The 18014-nt window shown below is 39.9% G+C and overlaps 1 protein-coding gene across 1 annotated transcript in view; it reads left to right on the forward strand.

The window, feature by feature from the left end:
* The window catches only part of LOC122791513 (proline-rich extensin-like protein EPR1), a 28928-nt gene extending 14802 nt beyond the window's left edge, over window positions 1-14126 (forward strand). Inside the window, exons 2-4 of the mRNA XM_044059256.1 lie at window positions 11531-11971; window positions 12039-12362; window positions 12585-14126. Coding sequence (XP_043915191.1) covers window positions 11531-11971; window positions 12039-12362; window positions 12585-14126 — 2307 coding nt within the window. The remainder of the gene's footprint in view (window positions 1-11530; window positions 11972-12038; window positions 12363-12584) is intronic.
* The last annotated feature ends 3888 nt before the right edge of the window (window positions 14127-18014 follow it).

Raw genomic sequence — 18014 nt, forward strand, 5'->3', positions numbered from 1 at the left:
GACTGTCTCAGCAGCAGTCCAGATTCTGTGCACATGCTCTGGGTCCCAATATCGGGAAATGCCGCAAGTATGCATGCGCAAAGTTCCGGTTTGTTTTTTATTTTCTGTCTTTCTTTACACCTGCGGGGGCTGCAGTCCTGCAGTTCAATAGCACGGGCCGCCCTGATCCCTCAAAAAAGATATGTACAACTAACCCTGTTACAACAGCAACATTCTCAGTTTATAACAGCAATATTTCAAATATGCCCCTGTTCTGGGGCCTCTATCCCACAATTATGTCAGGCTTTGTCCAGATGTCATGCAGTAAGAGGTTGATAGGTATGGGCTATCATTATTTAGTGATGACACTTATTTACCAGGCTTTGTCCAGATGTCATGCAGTAAGAGGTTGATATGTTATGGTATATGATTATTTAGCGCTGACACTTCTATACCAGGCTTTGTCCAGATGTCATGCAATAAGAGGTTGACAGTTACGTTATATGATTATTTAGTGCCTACATTCCTGATGTTATCCCAGTGATGTATCAGACTGCCAGACATGTTCTGTGGAAGAGGCCTTATATATGAGGGGAAAGCCTGGACATTCTGTGGGACTGTGTACAGTTGAGAGGTCTGTGTATTTCTGGCAATTGTTGACAGACTGCAACAAAATGAAGGAGGAAAAAGAACCACACCGGATACTCAAAACAGTTCCAATCGAATGAACTGTTTTGAGTATCCGGTGTGGTTCTTTTTCCTCCTTCATTTTGTTGCAGTTTCTTCATTTTTTTCTGAATTTAATTGTTGACAGACTGTCAGGATTGTGTAACAGTGTATTGTGCCAGTGTCATTTGGCCTATGTAGGGAGGGGCATGGATGTATGAGTTATGGCTCCTTTTCTATCTGCCTGTGCATGCTGCTCCTATTTCTGGTGGTCTATTGGTTATATATGTTTGTAGGGGCAGACTGAGACATATCCCATGCCACATTCAGACATCATAGTACACTGTGAATTGGGCCAGTATATGTAGGGGTAGTGTGTGAACGGCAAACGTTGAGATATTTTTGTTCACAGAGTCCTTGGCTTACTTGTATGTAACTGTGACTGTAGTTGAATTGGTTGTGGGTATGCACTTTCACAATGGTGTCTGTTTTTCAGTGTTGTGACATCCCTGTAGTGCCTGATATATTTGCCAATACATGTGTAATTCCCCATAGCAGATGTGGGTTAGTGTTGTGTCAGTCTGACTGTAGTTTGGACAGTGCTTGGTAACATGGTTAGCAGCTGAGTGTAGTTTCGCCCAAATGTGATTTTATCTCCAGATATTTGTAGGATGTAGTGTTGCCTAGCCACCATAAGTGTTGTGTATTTCTGACATATCAGTGGGCTGATGTGAGGATTTCAGTCACTAACTAGTGGGAAGTAACTGAGTGTTGGATTTGTGCTATTTCAGTCAAAATATGTTAGGACAGACATGAGGGTGTTACTGCAGCAACTGTTTCAGCTTATCTACTCCAGTATTTCAGATATGTCCCTACTTCCATGGCTTTCTCCCCTACTTTGTCAGGCCTGACCCAGGTTCATTGCACTAAGGAGTTCTAAGTCTACCTTGGGACTGTCTGGATTGTTGCAGTATGTCCAGGTTTATTGCTCATATTTCTGGTCTGTTCCACAGATGCATTATTTTCATATCCCTGGTAAATCACTGTGATGATCTGAGGATTTCTGACAGTAAATGAAGACATACATTTCAGTTTCAGAACTCACATCCTTCAGAACATGTATGCTGGAAGAAACCCCGTCACACTGGCAGCATTCTACATTTATAAGAGCAATATTTGAAATATGTTCCTAGTTTTGTCCCATTGACCCCCACTTGGACAGCCTTGGGCCATATTTCTTGCAGTAAGGAGTTGGTAGGTATGGTGCTGAGGTATGACTCCACTACATGTTATGAGTATATATATATATATATATATATATATATATATATACATATATATATATATACAGAGAGAGAGTGTGATTTATATATATGTATATATGGTTCCCTATCAGAAGCCTGAAACACTATAAGCCTGAAAATCAAAATCCTGAAAACTATAGACTGAAAGTTCAAAATCCTGAAAGCACAAAATCCTGAAACTCAAAATCCTGAAAACACAAAATGGACATAATGATGTCATTGTGGCTTTGCTATTGTTAGCCCTGTGGTGTTGGGTCATGCGTTGGGTTCAGGTAAGTGTGCGGTTGGTTTTATGTTAGGGTTAGGGGCAGTTTAAGTGAGTTAGGGTTAGGGCGCAGGTTAGGCATGTATGCAATAGTGACAAATATTGGGGTTAGGGACGGTTTAAGTGAATTAGGGTTAGGGCGCGGGTCAGGTGAGTGTGCGATAGTGACGGACCTTAGGGTTAGGGTTAGGGTCAGGGTCAGTTGGTAGATATTAGTGTCTTTATAGTAACATATTAGCATTATTTGTGTTTTCAGGATTTTGAGTTTCAGGATTTTGGGCTTTCAGGATTTTGAACTTTCAGTCTATAGTTTTCAGGATTTTGATTTTCAGGCTTATAGTGTTTCAGGCTTCTGATAGGGAACCATATATATATATATATATATATATATATATATATATATATATATATATATATATTATATCTGTGTGTGTGTGTGTGTGTGTGTGTGTGGAGATTTTATATATATATATATATATATATATATATATATATATATATATATATATTTGTTTTTCTACATATGTATAGTTTATATATATATATATATATATATATATATATATATATATATATATGTGTGTGTGTGTGTGTGTGTGTGTGTATATATTTTATATGTATATCACTATTTATATTATGTATATATTTGTCTATATATATGCATCTCCATACATATATACATGTGTATATGTATAAATACAAAACCTGACTGATTCTATGGAAACTTTTCCCTTCTGTTGAATGAGCATATGTTGGAAAAAACAGCAACAGCCCTACAATGCAAATAGTTTAGTGGTGCACTGCTATCTCTATAGTGTGGCAGTGCTGATAATCTTGTTGCTCTAACAACCACTTACTCACGCTTACACTCACACTAATTCTTTAAACAAAAAGAGAAAGGGGTGATAGGAAAGCTATAGAAAAGGGGCATGCAGAGGGGAGAACAATATGAAAGTTAGCTATGGATGTGCAGGACAGGTGTACGGAAAGTCCATAGCTGTCCATTTCTTATACAGCAACAGCTGTGCATTTGTGCAGAATTTGGAGGTGAATTTGAACACTCATACCCCAAAGAGAGGGGTGAGGACAACAGAAATGTGTTGTTAAACCTGCTAAGCATAGCTGAGCATTGCTAACCATTGCTCACCGTTCATTCTCATAATATACCACACTAATGACTTAATTTAGTAAGTGTATATGATTTCCATTACATGACATGGCTGTATGTGCTTTCATTACAGTAGCAAGGGGTATAACTATACTGTCTGGGACATGTATACATGGGTGGTTTCACATGTTATATGCACTCACACATCCATTTTACATCAGCTACACTACCCTGGGTGACAAAAATAACTTACCACATATTTTAATATGAACACAGCACTTTTAACACTGCTTTCCCACGTAAATTTGGATTGTCTGTTGTATTACTCAAACTGTGTATGCCTGCATGTAAAGCTGGGACACTGACCACCACACTATCTTGGTTTGGGGAGTTGAGCTGTATATTTTTATTTATCACCTATTGGATATTAGTATTGTATTACTATAGTAAATGGAGAGCATTGCATTTTTCAGCCATGTCATTGAGGACTGCTGTCAAGACATAATGGAATACATTTCAGTTTCAGACTTGTATCCTTCTAAACATTAATTCTAATGCATAACCTGTTTTTTGTCAACTTTCTGTCCTTTGTGCATATGGGATGACACCGGTGTTCAGGCTGTGGTTGACTACACTGCAGAATGGGTCTGACAGCCCATGCCTGTGTTCATGTTGGATGCAGCCAGGAATGGTATCAGGCCTATGTAGACCTCTAGGTGTTGCCTTTGAGAGGGCATTACAGACCTGATTCCTGATCATGAGGGGAGGGGGGCAGGTGCTGTACATCACATGTGTACCTATGGGGGACAGGGGGGTGATGTTTACACTTCACCTGTCTGCAGCCGGTTGCCTATATCCATGGCATATGTCTATGTGGTATTATTGATCACCACTGCAGAGCAGATATGTGTGCTGTCTCTGGAATTGCAGATACACATCTGGAAGGCCTATTGATTGGCCTTGGTGGATGTCTCCAGTTTGTCCTCAAAGACAGACTTAGGGTACATCATTTGTGACCTTATTTGCTTGAGCAGAACAAGGTGATTTGGCTTCCAATGAGGCACCTGTTTATTCTTGGGCTATCCTGTGATTATTTCTACCTATGATGGTAGTTGTGTATTGCTGCTATCCACCACAGGCATTCGGCCTACTTTGAGGGGGTTGATGTTGTCCTAACTAGTATTGCTGAGGCCATAAAGCTATGTAGGTGTCCACAGACTATTGTGGTGCGGGCCTGGACACTGCTGCTAGTTCCAACATATGGGAATCCCTTCATGTGGGCCTTGCCCATTTTTCTTGCCTGTGTGAGGGACATCATGGAGGTGTGGGGACTACAGCTTCACAGACAGTAGGTGGAAATACCTCATAGGACAGGACATGTTGAGACATGCAAACAACATGGGGGGCATAGCTCAAGAACTGGGTACAGATTGTATGTCATTAGTGCTGTTATACACATGAAGGGTTGTTAGATTGACAGGGTTTGTCTGAACATGCATTAACTGGGTGACGTGACATCTAACAGCGATATGCCTCTGACATACCTCTCAACTGGCATGTTGTCCACAAACTGGCCAGATGTTTGCCTGTTATGCTTGGTCTATTCCTTGAACAATGTATGTTTTTGTGGGGTTGGTAGGATAATGTCAGGATTGTAGTCAGTAACTGTTGACATCCATTGGTGTTCTTGACATCATATCCTTCAGGAATGTTATGTTATAACAACACATGTAACACTAGCTACTGTTTCAGTTTGTAACACCATTATGTGTGATATGTCCCTTTTCCAGCCCCCTGTCCCACAAGTAAGTAATGCGCTGTCCAGATGTCCTGCACTATGAGGTGCAGAGGTATGGTATATCATTAATTACCAACTGCCCTCCGGTTATCATGCCATTGACCTGGTAGACTCCTGGCCATTGTATGCAGCATGGCCAGGATTATGATTCCACACCCTGAAAATTCTGTGGAAATCTGTACATATGACAATTATGTATATCTAGCCATTGTAAGCAGACTGCCAAGATTGTGTAGCAGTGTTGTGTGTAGATGTTTGTTGGGCTGAGTAGGGAGAGTAGCAGATGTGAGTGCCATACATCCTTTACCTATCTGACTCTGCATGCTGCTACAGTTGCTGGTGGTCTATCAGGTCTGTATGCTTGTAGGGGCTGATAGTGAAATGTCCTGTAACACCTCAGGATTCCAAGTACACTGTGAACTGGGCCAGTATATATTGGTGTAGTGTGTGACTGGCAATCAGGATATGTTTGTTCAGACAGTCGCTCTGCTCTATAGTTCATTTTGGGTACTGGCATATTGCTGTGACGGTGGTGCAAATGTTTCTGGGTGGACATTTTTGCACCACTCTCTGCTTTTCACTACAGTTCCATCCCTGTAGTGCACGTTATATTTGAATATACATAGGTAATCACCCAGAGGTGGTGTGGGGGAGTATCATGTTGGTCTTACTGCGCTTCATAAGGTGCTGGGTGACATGTTTTTCAGCTGTCAGGGGATTTCCATTCTGTTACATCACTGCGGTCATACCTCTACATTGTCTAGAGGCCTAAACACTGTCCAGTTGCATGGGTCATATGTTTGGTCTTTTCCTCAGACAGCTCTTGTCCTAGGCTATTCAGTAGGATACTCAGGGGAATGCAGTCAGTACATGCTAACATCCATTGGTACTATTGATTTCATATCCCTCAGAAAAGATATGTGACAACAAACTGAGTAACCCCAACAATTGTATACATTTATAACTGCAATATGCCCAATATACCCTGTGTTTGGGTCGCTGTCCCCCAATAATGTCAGGCTTTGTCCATATGTCATGCACTAAGAGGTTCAGAGGTATGTAGTATCATTACTTATTGCATTCATTCCTGCTACCATCCCAGTGACGTCATACACTCCCAGACATGTAACAAGGAAGCGCCCATATATATGAGTCCTGTGCCTCTACATTCTGTGGGAAACTATACATTTGAGAGGTCTGTGTATGTCTGCCCATTCTTAAAAGACTGTCAGGATTGTGTAGCAATGTAGTGTGTCCATGTTATTTGGGCTGTGTAGGGAGGGAGTACATGTGAGTATCATGGGCCCTTTCTATCTGACTGTGCATGTGGTAAATCACGGTGATGATCCAAGGATTTATGTCAGTAAATAACATAACATTTCAGTTTCCATTCTCATATCCTTCAGCAATTGTCTGCTGAAATGTAACTGTTGCTGTAGCAAATGTCTTCATTTGTAACAGCAATATTTGAAATATGTCCCTACATATGGCCCATCCTCCCCTTTTACAGCCTTTGTATAGGTTTCTTGCACTAACAGGTTGAGAGGGATGGTTCTGAGGTATAACTGCACTGCATGTTATGAACACACACACACACACACACACACACACACACACACACACACACACACACACACACACACACACACACACACAAACACAAACACACACACACACACACACACACACACACACACACACACACACACACACACACACACACACACACACACACACACACACACACACATATATTTTTCCTTCCTTTATATATGTATATCTATATTATGACTCTACTTTTTCAAAGATATGTTTCATCAGACATACATATAGAAATATATATATATATATATATATATATATATATATATATATATATATATGGGTCTAGGTTATAACGTCGAAAGCTGGGAAGACCGACAGCGAAATCACCCGGCCTTGAGAAGATCGACGGATGAAACACCGGCTGGAGAACACGAGATGGGGAAAGGATGTGTAAGTATGCGGTAGTGACGGACGTTAGGGTGTGAGTAAGGTAAGTGTGCGATGTTGGCGGTCTGTAGGGGTAGGGGTGGGTTAAGTGAGTTAGGGTTAGGGCGCGAGTTAGGTAAAGGTGCAGTAGTGACTTTGTTTGGGTTAGGGGCGGGTTAAGTGAGTTAGGGTCAGGGAGCGGGTTAGGTTAGTGTGCGATAGTGACGGACCTTAGGGTTAGGGTTTTGGTTAGGGTAGTGGATAGTTGTGTATGTAAGGTTTAGTGTTTGTTTGTTAGGATTTAGGTGTGCTTGTGTTGTGTGTGTGGTTTTTGGTCAGGGAATTTGTTTTGTTTATTGGTTGTTGTGGTGATGTGTTGAGTGTGTGTGTGGTGTCGTGTTTGTGAGCTGTCGATGATGTGGTGTCGGTGATGTTGTTGTCGATGTTGTGTGCTGTCGGTGTTATAACCTAGAACCATATATATATATATTTGATCAAACGTCCAAATCCATAACCACCGAACACACTTTATGGCATTCATTGAAAAAAAGCTTTTCGTTAAAGTTATAAAAAAACACTACATTTACATTTCTGCAGGGAGGCCTCCCTGCACCCCCCTACTTTAATATTCTCCCTCTGAGACCACACTACAGTCGGGAAAAGGGAATTTCTCCTTATCCGCACCACAGTACGGCCTCAGCAACAGGCATACTTACGTGAAAGTGCTTCTTTGGTGAAAAGCACTTTTGTGTAAGTATGCTCACCCTAAATGGATTCGGACATTTGATCTTTCAATCAAACATCTTAGAGCCATATATATATATATATATATATATATATATATATATATATATATATATATATATAGATATATATATATATATATATATATATATATATAAACATAAAAGTACTGTTCAGTCTCAGCCTTACTACAGGATATGTCCCCAAAGAGTGGCGTACAGCAACAGTGGTCCCTCTCCATAAAGGTGGTGCCTCAACGGATCCTGGAAACTATCGCCCCATAAGCCTGACTAGCTTGGTCTGCAAATCTATGGAAAGGATCATCATGGACCTCATAAATAAAGATATTGGGGACCTACAGACACTGGATCCTACCCAGTTCGGCTTTGTTAAGGGCAGATCCTGCCTCTTAAACCTGGTTGATTTCTTTGAAACAGTCACCAAGGCCATTGACAAGGGGAAGGTGGTCCACACAGCCTACCTGGACCTCGCAAAGCCTTCGATACAATACCCCACTAGGGCATTATAGATAAGCTCACCAGCTTAAATATAAACCCCTATGTCACTAGATGGATTGCAAACTGGCTCAAGGACAGAACCCACATGGTTAGAATTGCTGGAGCCATGTCAGACTCCAAACCAGTTACAAGTGGTGTCCCACAAGGCTCAGTCCTGGGACCTCTCTTGTTCAGTATATATTTCTCGGAGGTACAGGCCAACATGGAAGGACTGTGGCTGACCAAGTTTGCAGATGACTGCAAACTGGGCACCATAATCGACTCTCCAGCTGACACAAGCATCCTCCAAAAGGGCCTCATAGAAACAGACAAATGATGCCAGAGACATGGCCTCAAGCTAAATGCCAAAAAGTGTATAGTCATCCCCTTTGGCAAAAACAAAGTGCCCACAAATTACCACATAGGTGGTAATCCATTAAGTACAGAAGAAGTAATTAGGGACCTGGGGACCCAAGTTGATAGCAATCTCTCATTTGACAACCACGTGGCCAAAGGGGTTAGAAAAACATTTTATATAGCCCACCTAATCATGAAGGGATTCACATCTAGATCAGGGGAGGTCATCGTGCCTCTTTACTCATCCCTCATCAGGCCCATAACTGAGTACAATGCCCCTTTTGGGATGTACCTTACCAGACACCTGCAGTAACTGGAAAGATCCCAAAAGTACCTCACCAAGAGGATCAAAGGGCTCAAACAGATGCCATATGCTGTCCGGTTAAAGAAACTCCAGCTCTACTCAGTGGCATACGCCTGTTCAGAGGCGATCTGTGCCTGACGTATAAAGCCATGTCCAACCCGGAATTAATGGACATGCTGCACCTCAGAAAATCCAAATCCCATCGAGCTACATGCTCGAGAGACTTGAACCTCAGCACTGAAATAAATAGGACATGCTGGAGGGACAGATTCATAACCCAGAGGCTCCCTTCACTCTGGAATAAAATCCCAGTCCAGGTTAGGCAGAGTCCCTCATTGACTCTATTCAAGAGGAATCTTGATGAGTGGATGGGAGATCATAGGTTTACCCCGGGTATCACTTCTGTGTCACTGTTAGAAAAGGCACAGTATACTAACCTCGAAAAAGGGCATAGCAAAATAAATTTAAAATGGGTGGCGAAAGCCAAGCACATTCTGGCTAGGCTTATAAATGCCCTAGGGCAGATAGCCTAGTATGAACCTATGAACCTATATTTCTATATACAACACATGAATGGTTCCAGAAAGCTTTTCCCCTAGTGTTGTATGCCTCTATTGCATGACATGTTTGAAAAAGCCACAGTAATTCCTACAGCTTAAATGGTGTAGTGGTACTTTCCTCTTACTATAGTGTTCATGGGTTTGACACTTGGGAATACTGTTGTTTGTTCATTAATGTTAAAATGACCAGAATGCATGATAGGTTTGGTCAAACATTATAGATTTTCACAGCTCAGATGGTGTAGTGGCATTTTGCTGTGATTGTAGCGGACAGCATACTGGATTCGAGATTTGGCAGGGCTGACTATTTTGTTGCTGGACAGAATGAGGTCTGATGGATACACAGTGATTAAGGCATGTTTAAGGATATTATACTTATAATTTTATATTATAAACTAATTATTTATATACACATTATAATTTTACGTTTCCCTTCCATGACATCCCCCTGTGTGCTTTCATTACATTATATTCTTGTGTGACTACACTGTATGGGGCACTTGTGTTTATATGGGGATTTCACATCTTTTCTACACTGACATCTCACTTCTGGAACTGCTACACTACCCTGGTTGACAAAAAAAAGTTGCTACATAATTTAAGTTTACTAAAATAATTTTAACACTACTTTCACATAGAAAAATAAGTTGCTTGTCTCAAGACTTGAACTGTGAGCACCTACATGTAAAGCCATGCCCTAACCACTACACTACCTCAGCTTGGAAAGTTTACCTGTCTATTTGCATTTAGCTCCTATGGGATGTTTATGCTATGCTAAGCAGATGGCCATAATGTGCACGCCCACTTAGCTACACTTAAACATTCCTTAGGCTAGTGAAAAAATGTATAAATTATTATTATATTATTAGGTTATATGGATGTATATTGTGGTATTCTGACAACTACTTGGGACTGCAATCATGAAATACTTGCCTTGATTTGGCTTTCAGGCTTCTATCCTTCAGGGACTCCTGCTAATACATATCCTGTTATCTATCAACTTTCTAACTGTGTGAGGGCAATTTTTCAGGCATGTCCCTAATGTAGTTTTATTCCCCCCATCATTTGTACCTTTGTTAACATGCACTGCTATGAGGGAATGTTGCCATACATTTTCTTTCAGACTTCTACCCCTACGTGATTCATGCTGATGCATGACCTGTTCTCTATCAACTTTCTCTGTGGGGCTGTACTTGTGCTTTTTCACTTTTGGGGGATTTATCCCCCGTTATGTGTGCATTTGCAAACATTTCCTGCTTTAGCAGGTTAAAAAAGTGTCGTACAGTACTTTGACTTTAGCAATGCAGGGGGTGCGTCACAGAATGTCACACACTCCCTGCATTGCTTTCTTGTTGCCGTTTTATTTCAGTGTCCGCAGTCACTGAAATACTGGCATAATATTAGAGCAAAGCTGTAATATTATGCCAGTTCAGCTTAGAAAGTCCCATATGGCAGGGGGTGTGTTTAGTGTCTGTGTACTACTTGGACATGCTCCCTGCACTCGTTTATGGCTCATGTCCATGTAGTTTAAACAGCAGAGTGCCTTCATGACTATGCCAGGCACGCTGCTATTCTAAACGGACATGAACCACTCCATGCAAGAATAGTCTTATTCTTGCATGGAGTTTCATGATTCTGGGGGCATGACTCTTGCAAAAATTAAAATTTTTATTTTACCACCCAGCAAATGTCAAAAGCTTTTCCACAGAGTTAGAGTTAATTTCTTCATAGTTTCTGAAATCAACACCACCACCCTTCTCACTCGATGTGCTCACCATAGTCAAAGGCAAGTTATTAGGACTGTTGGCAGTACCTGTGGTGGGTAAACCTCCCATATCAGGATCACATAGTCTTCATTCAAGGGCAGCCGCACTCTTGCCTGAAAATAAACCAGTCTTCTTACATTACCAGTTATAACCATCTCCATTACCTCCTCAATTACCATTACCAGTTATACCATCTCCATTACCTCCTCAGTTACCATTACCAGTTATACCATCTCCATTACGTCCTCAGTTACCATTACCAGTTATACCATCTCCATTAAATCCTCAATTACCATTACCCGTTATACCATCTCCATTACCTCCTCACTTACCATTACCAGTTATACCATCTCCATTACCTCCTCAGTTACCATTACCAGTTATACCATCTCCATTACCTCCTCAATTACCATTACCAGTTATACCATCTCCATTACCTCCTCAGTTACCATTACCAGTTATACCATCTCCATTACCTCCTCAGGTACCATTACCAGTTATACCATCTCCATTACCTCCTCAGTTACCATTACCAGTTATACCATCTCCATTACCTCCTCAATTACCATTACCAGTTATACCATCTCCATTACCTCCTCAATTACGATTACCAGTTATACCATCTCCATTACCTCCTCAATCAACATTACCAGTTATACCATCTCCATTACCTCCTCAGTTACAATTACCAGTTTATACCATCTCCATTACCTCTTCAGTTACCATTACCAGTTATACCATCTCCATTACCTCCTCAATTACCATTACCAGTTATACCATCTCCATTACCTCCTCAATTACCATTACCAGTTATACCATCTCCATTACCTCCTCAGTTACCATTACCAGTTATACCATCTCGATTACCTCCTCAGTTACCATTACCAGTTATACCATCTCCATTACCTCCTCAGTTACCATTACCAGTTATTCCATCTCCATTACCTCCTCAATCACCATTACCAGTTATACCATCTACATTACCTCCTCAGTCACCATTACCAGTTATACCATCTCCATTACCTCCTCAATTACCATTACCAGTTATACCATATCCATTACCTCCTCAATTACCATTGCCAGTTATACCATTTTAATTACCTCTTCAGTTACCATTACCAGTTATACCATCTACATTACCTCCTCAGTCACCATTACCAGTTATACCATCTCCATTACCTCCTCAATTACCATTACCAGTTATACCATATCCATTACCTCCTCAATTACCATTGCCAGTTATACCATTTTAATTACCTCTTCAGTTACCATTACCAGTTATACCATCTCCATTACCTCCTCAATTATCATTACCAGTTATACCATCTCCATTAGCTCCTCAATTATCATTACCAGTTATACCATCTCGATTACCTCCTCAGTCACCATTACCAGTTATACCATCTCCATTACCTCCTCAATCACCATTACCAGTTATACCATCTCCATTACCTCCTCAGTCACCATTACCAGTTATGCCATCATCATTACCTCCTCAATTACCATTACCAGCTATACCATCTCCATTACCTCCTCGATTACCATTACCAGTTATACCATATCCATTACCTCCTCATTTACCATTACCAGTTATACCATCTCCATTACCTCCTCAGTTATCATTACCAGTTATACCATCTCCATTACCTCCTCAGTTACTATTACCAGTTATACCATCTCCATTACCTCCTCAATTACCATTACCAGTTATACCATCTCTATTACCTCCTCAGTTACCATTACCAGTTATACCATCTCCATTACCTCCTCAGTTACCATTACCAGTTATACCATCTCCATTACCTCCTCAATCACCATTACCAGTTATACCATCTACATTACCTCCTCAGTTACCATTACCAGTTATACCATCTACATTACCTCCTCAATTACCATTATCAGTTATACCATCTCCATTACCTCCTCAATTACCATTACCAGTTATACCATCTCCATTACCTCCTCAATCACCATTACCAGTTATACCATCTCCATTTCCTCCTCAATTACCATTACCAGTTATACCATCTCCATTACCTCCTCAATCACCATTACCAGTTATACCATCTCGATTACCTCCTCAGTTACCGTTACCAGTTATACCGTCTCCATTACCTCCTCAATTACCATTACCAGTTATACCATCTCCATTACCTCCTCAATCACCATTACCAGTTATACCATCTCCATTACCTCCTCAATCACCATTACCAGTTATACCATCTCCATTACCTCCTCAATTACCATTACCAGTTATACCATCTCCATTACCTCCTCAATTACCATTACCAATTATACCATCTCCATTACCTCCTCAATCACCATTACCAGTTATACCATCTCCATTACCTCCTCAATTACCATTACCAGTTATACCATCTCCATTACCTCCTCAATTACCATTACCAGTTATACCATCTCCATTACCTCCTCAGTTACCATTACTAGTTATACCATCTCCATTACCTCCTCGATTAATTACCAGTTATACCATCTCCATTACCTCCTCAGTTACCATTACCAGTTATATCTCCATTACCTTCTCAATTACCATTACCAGTTATACCATCTCCATTACTTCCTCAGTTACCATTACCAGTTATACCATCTCCATTACCTCCTCGATTAATTACCAGTTATACCATCTCCATTACCTCCTCAGTTACCATTACCAGTTATATCTCCATTACCTCCTCAATTACCATTACCAGTTATACCATCTCCATTACCTCCTCAATTACCATTACCAGTTATACCATCTTCATTACCTCCTCAGTTACCATTACCAGTTATACCATCTCCATTAGCTCCTCTTGGCAATTCACCCGCATTGTGAGAAGCCTTAAAATGACTGGTGGTGGTAAAACCAGGACTGTTAGAATTGTAAACAGAAGAGATATATGAAAGAAGCTTGCTGAGAGGATTTTTGTAAATTGTTAATGAATATATTGAAGGGTAGAGGGTCGAGAATGAGACCCTGTCCTATACCTGTGCTGACAGGAAGAAAGGAACAAAAAGTGGAGATCCATTTAACAGATCGGTATCTATGGGTTATGTAATAGTTAAATCGTAGTGGTGTGGATTTTGTTAGCCTGAGGGAAGATAGGTGGTAGAGTCATTTCTGGTGACAGACTAAATCAAAAGCTTTACAGACATCAAGGAATACAGAGGAAACACATTTGCCTTCATCTCTGGTTTTGCTAATAGTATCTGCGAAAGTTAATGAGGCTGTGATAGTGATATGAACAGGTATAAAACCATGACACGTTGGGTTCAGGAACCTTTCCTGAAGAATATGTTGAAGAAGTTGCTTGTAAATGCAAGTCTTCAGAATTTTTGACAAAGCTATGGAAATAGGTCTGAAATTGGTTACATCAGATGTAACTCCTCCTTTATAAAGGGGGATGATGATTTTTTTCTATAGAAAAGGAATGATGTATTTGATAATTAGAAGAGGCAAAAAATAGGCTATGAAACTGGCAGCTAGCTTGAGGTATTCTGCTAGGAGTTTATCTACTGAGTGAGAACAGAGTTTCAGTTTAAGAAGTAGCAATTTGATGTAGGAGGTTGGGATGGGTTTTAGGGTGAAATAGGTGGGGCTTGCTGTCTGAGGAAGCAGCATGTCAGGATTGTTGGCAGGAAAATCTTTAGTAAGGGCTTTAATGCTTTCTATAAAATGTGTGTCAAATTGAGCAGCTATTTCTGAGGCAGTTATTGGGTCAGGATTAGGAGTGATGAATATTCCAGGGTAGAGTATATTATTAATAGAAATAAAACATTTTTAGGGCTGGAAGAGTGATTTAATAATGGGTTACTGAAGTAGATTTTCTTGTCTGTGATAATCTTTTAGTATGTTATTTAGTTCTTTAAAGTGTTGCAGGTTTTGGGGAGATCTATATTTTACCCATTTTTCCAAGCCTTATCTCATTCATGAAATAGGTGCCTGCTTCAAGTGAATAACCGAGGAACATGGTTATTTTTTATTCTCTTTGTTTTAGTTGGAACCAGACTATTAAGGGTTTTCTGGAAAAGCGAGATCCAGTTCGAGATGTTTTCCAGGGTTGTAGCATTATTACCTGGGGGAATAAAAGTGCTGTAACACATAGTTGCATATGGTTATTTGGTTTGAGATGGAAGATAAGGAGTCAGCATTATAAAATTTAGGAATAGGTTTACTGTAGGGTAAGATTTCAAGAGAGTCTGGCCATTGTAAAGCTACTCCACCATCTTTTATTTTGAGTTCTATCAGCCTTGATGATTTTATAACAGAGAATGATATTTCAGAGTCAGTTATACAGGGTTTTAGCCATGTTTCAATTATGACAACAATATGTGGTATATTGTGTGAGATCCAAGTGTCGAATTCTGAAATTTTATTATACATGCTACAAGTATTTAAGGGAATGATTTTAAGTTGTTAGGGTGAGTTTGATATGTGGGTTGGGTTTTGCTGGTTTTGGTGAAGGTGGTGTGATCCCTGTTTTGGAAGGAGATTGGTGGGCTGAGTTGGGGGGTTGGCTAGGGATGAGTTTTGGAGGTTACTGGGGAGTCAGGATGGGAGGAGGGGCTGAGTTTGGGGTAATATTCCGACAGACTCATAAGAGAAAGAAAAATGAATACATTCAATAAGCTTGTTTTGGTTTAGCTGTAGCAGTTAGTTTTATTTTGGTGAGGCAGGTCTGAGGGGTTAGGAATTTGAATTTAAAGTAAAGATGGGGTGAGTCTTTATATATACTAGATGCAATTGGGGTGAAGTGGGGTGATTTCAATGGTTAGAGGTAGAACACACAGTGGAAGAAATATGTACAACATTGAGTGATGTATGGTAAGTTGTAAGGTGATAAAACAGGAAGAGTAAGGATGCAAAAATATTTAATAGAAGCTCGGTATGTAGCTTTGTAGAGAGAGATGTCAGAGAAACAGGAGCTAAGAGGGGTAGGAGTAGACAGCTGAGTGAGGGGGATGGTGTAAGTTGTGATCACTGTGGTTAACTAGTGAATATAAGATAGTAAATAAATTTAACATGCGTAACTCGTTACAGTCAGGTGACACTAGTAGGTGCTTCTTTAGTTACATCCTGTTGATGCCTGTAGGTGTCAAATATTTTGTCCATATTTGTATTAATAATTTTAAAACCATGCCACATACAAAGTATTAAAATATTCCATCTTAAAATTTACACAATGGCAAACAGAAGTGCATTGATATGTGACCTCTGTCTAGTGCAGGTAAGGAGATATGGATTGTTGTTGCATAATATTTATTTATAGTGACCTGTGTCTAGTGCAGGTAAGGAGATATGAATTGTTGTCACATAATATTTATTTATAGTGACCTGTGTCTAGTGCAGGTAAGGAGATATGAATTGTTGCCACATAATATTTATTTATAGTCATGAAGTTCATGCTTTTCTTAATATCTCGACAATGACGTAGCGCAGACACAACTGATTACCTCCATATCAAAACTCTCATCTCCATGAACAAAATGCCATAAACAGTATGTATGCAAAGTTAATGGTTGCTGAGATGTTGTAAGCTGCTTACAAAATATTATCCTTACAGGTCACACCACTGAATAGCTGTAAAACAACTTAATTGGTTAGAAACCCTTAACTTCCTCTTATATAATCAACTTACCTTACCACATAAAATACTACACCAACCCAAGAGTACTCCTGCATTTCAAAATTTACTTCAACCTTACACCTGCAATAGGACACTCCAATCCAGCAACAAGTTCCTTCTTCAGGTAACAAAGACCAAAAACACAGCTGGTGACTACCTTTTCTCTAACTTCATACCAAAAATAAGGAGTACACTTCCACCAATATTACATCCAATTCTTCCTTAGCACAATTCAAAATAATCCTAAAAAGCTACCTAACCAGCACTTAGCTATGTACCTGTACCAATCCAAGATAGTTGCTATTCACATATAAAATCCAAAAGCACTTGTGAATCAGTATGTCCAGTGCAAAATAACATATTTATTTAAAGGTCAGCAAAAAAACTTAATGCTTCAACTGAATCACCACGTTTTCGTTTCAAGACTTCTTCAGATAAATATTAATGGAACTACCCATTTTTTTAAGAATCACCTACAAAATAAATGAAGAAGTCATGAATTATTTGGATGTGTCTATTAATAAAGTTAAGGACAAGAGTTTAAGTCTAAGATTTATAGGAAGAATGCTTTCTATGACTCTTATTTTTATTATACAAGTGACCATCCCTTTAGTCAAAAAATGAATATAGTAAAAGGACAATATGTCTGTATAAGTAAAATGATATCGGATGGCGATTATTTTGTCCAGGAAAGTAGACATTTGAAGAGTATGTTTCTTGAAAGGAAATACCCAGAGAAATGAATAGATCAGGTACAGGAAGCAGTTATAGTGGGTAGAGAAGATAAATACCGACCCATACTAGGTCAGGATGAAGCTGGTGAAAATGTTATCGAGGGTAAAAATAGTGATGAGAAGGGTGTCGGTACGGATGGTGCCGCTGTCATAGATTATAATGGGGACGCCAAAGTAATTACCAAGATCGTTAGGGAGGAATGCAGAAAATGTTCTCAGTGTTCTGACTTAGATGTGCTTTTTAAGAATCCCCTCAATATAACTTATAGGAGGGCCCAGAACATAAAGGACCTTGTGGAACATAAGGTTGCGACTAAGGGCAATAAAAGGATGG

The sequence above is a fragment of the Protopterus annectens genome, chromosome 17.part0 (assembly GCF_019279795.1).
Source record: "Protopterus annectens isolate FY-2018-M chromosome 17.part0, PAN1.0, whole genome shotgun sequence".
NCBI lineage: Eukaryota > Metazoa > Chordata > Ceratodontiformes > Protopteridae > Protopterus > Protopterus annectens.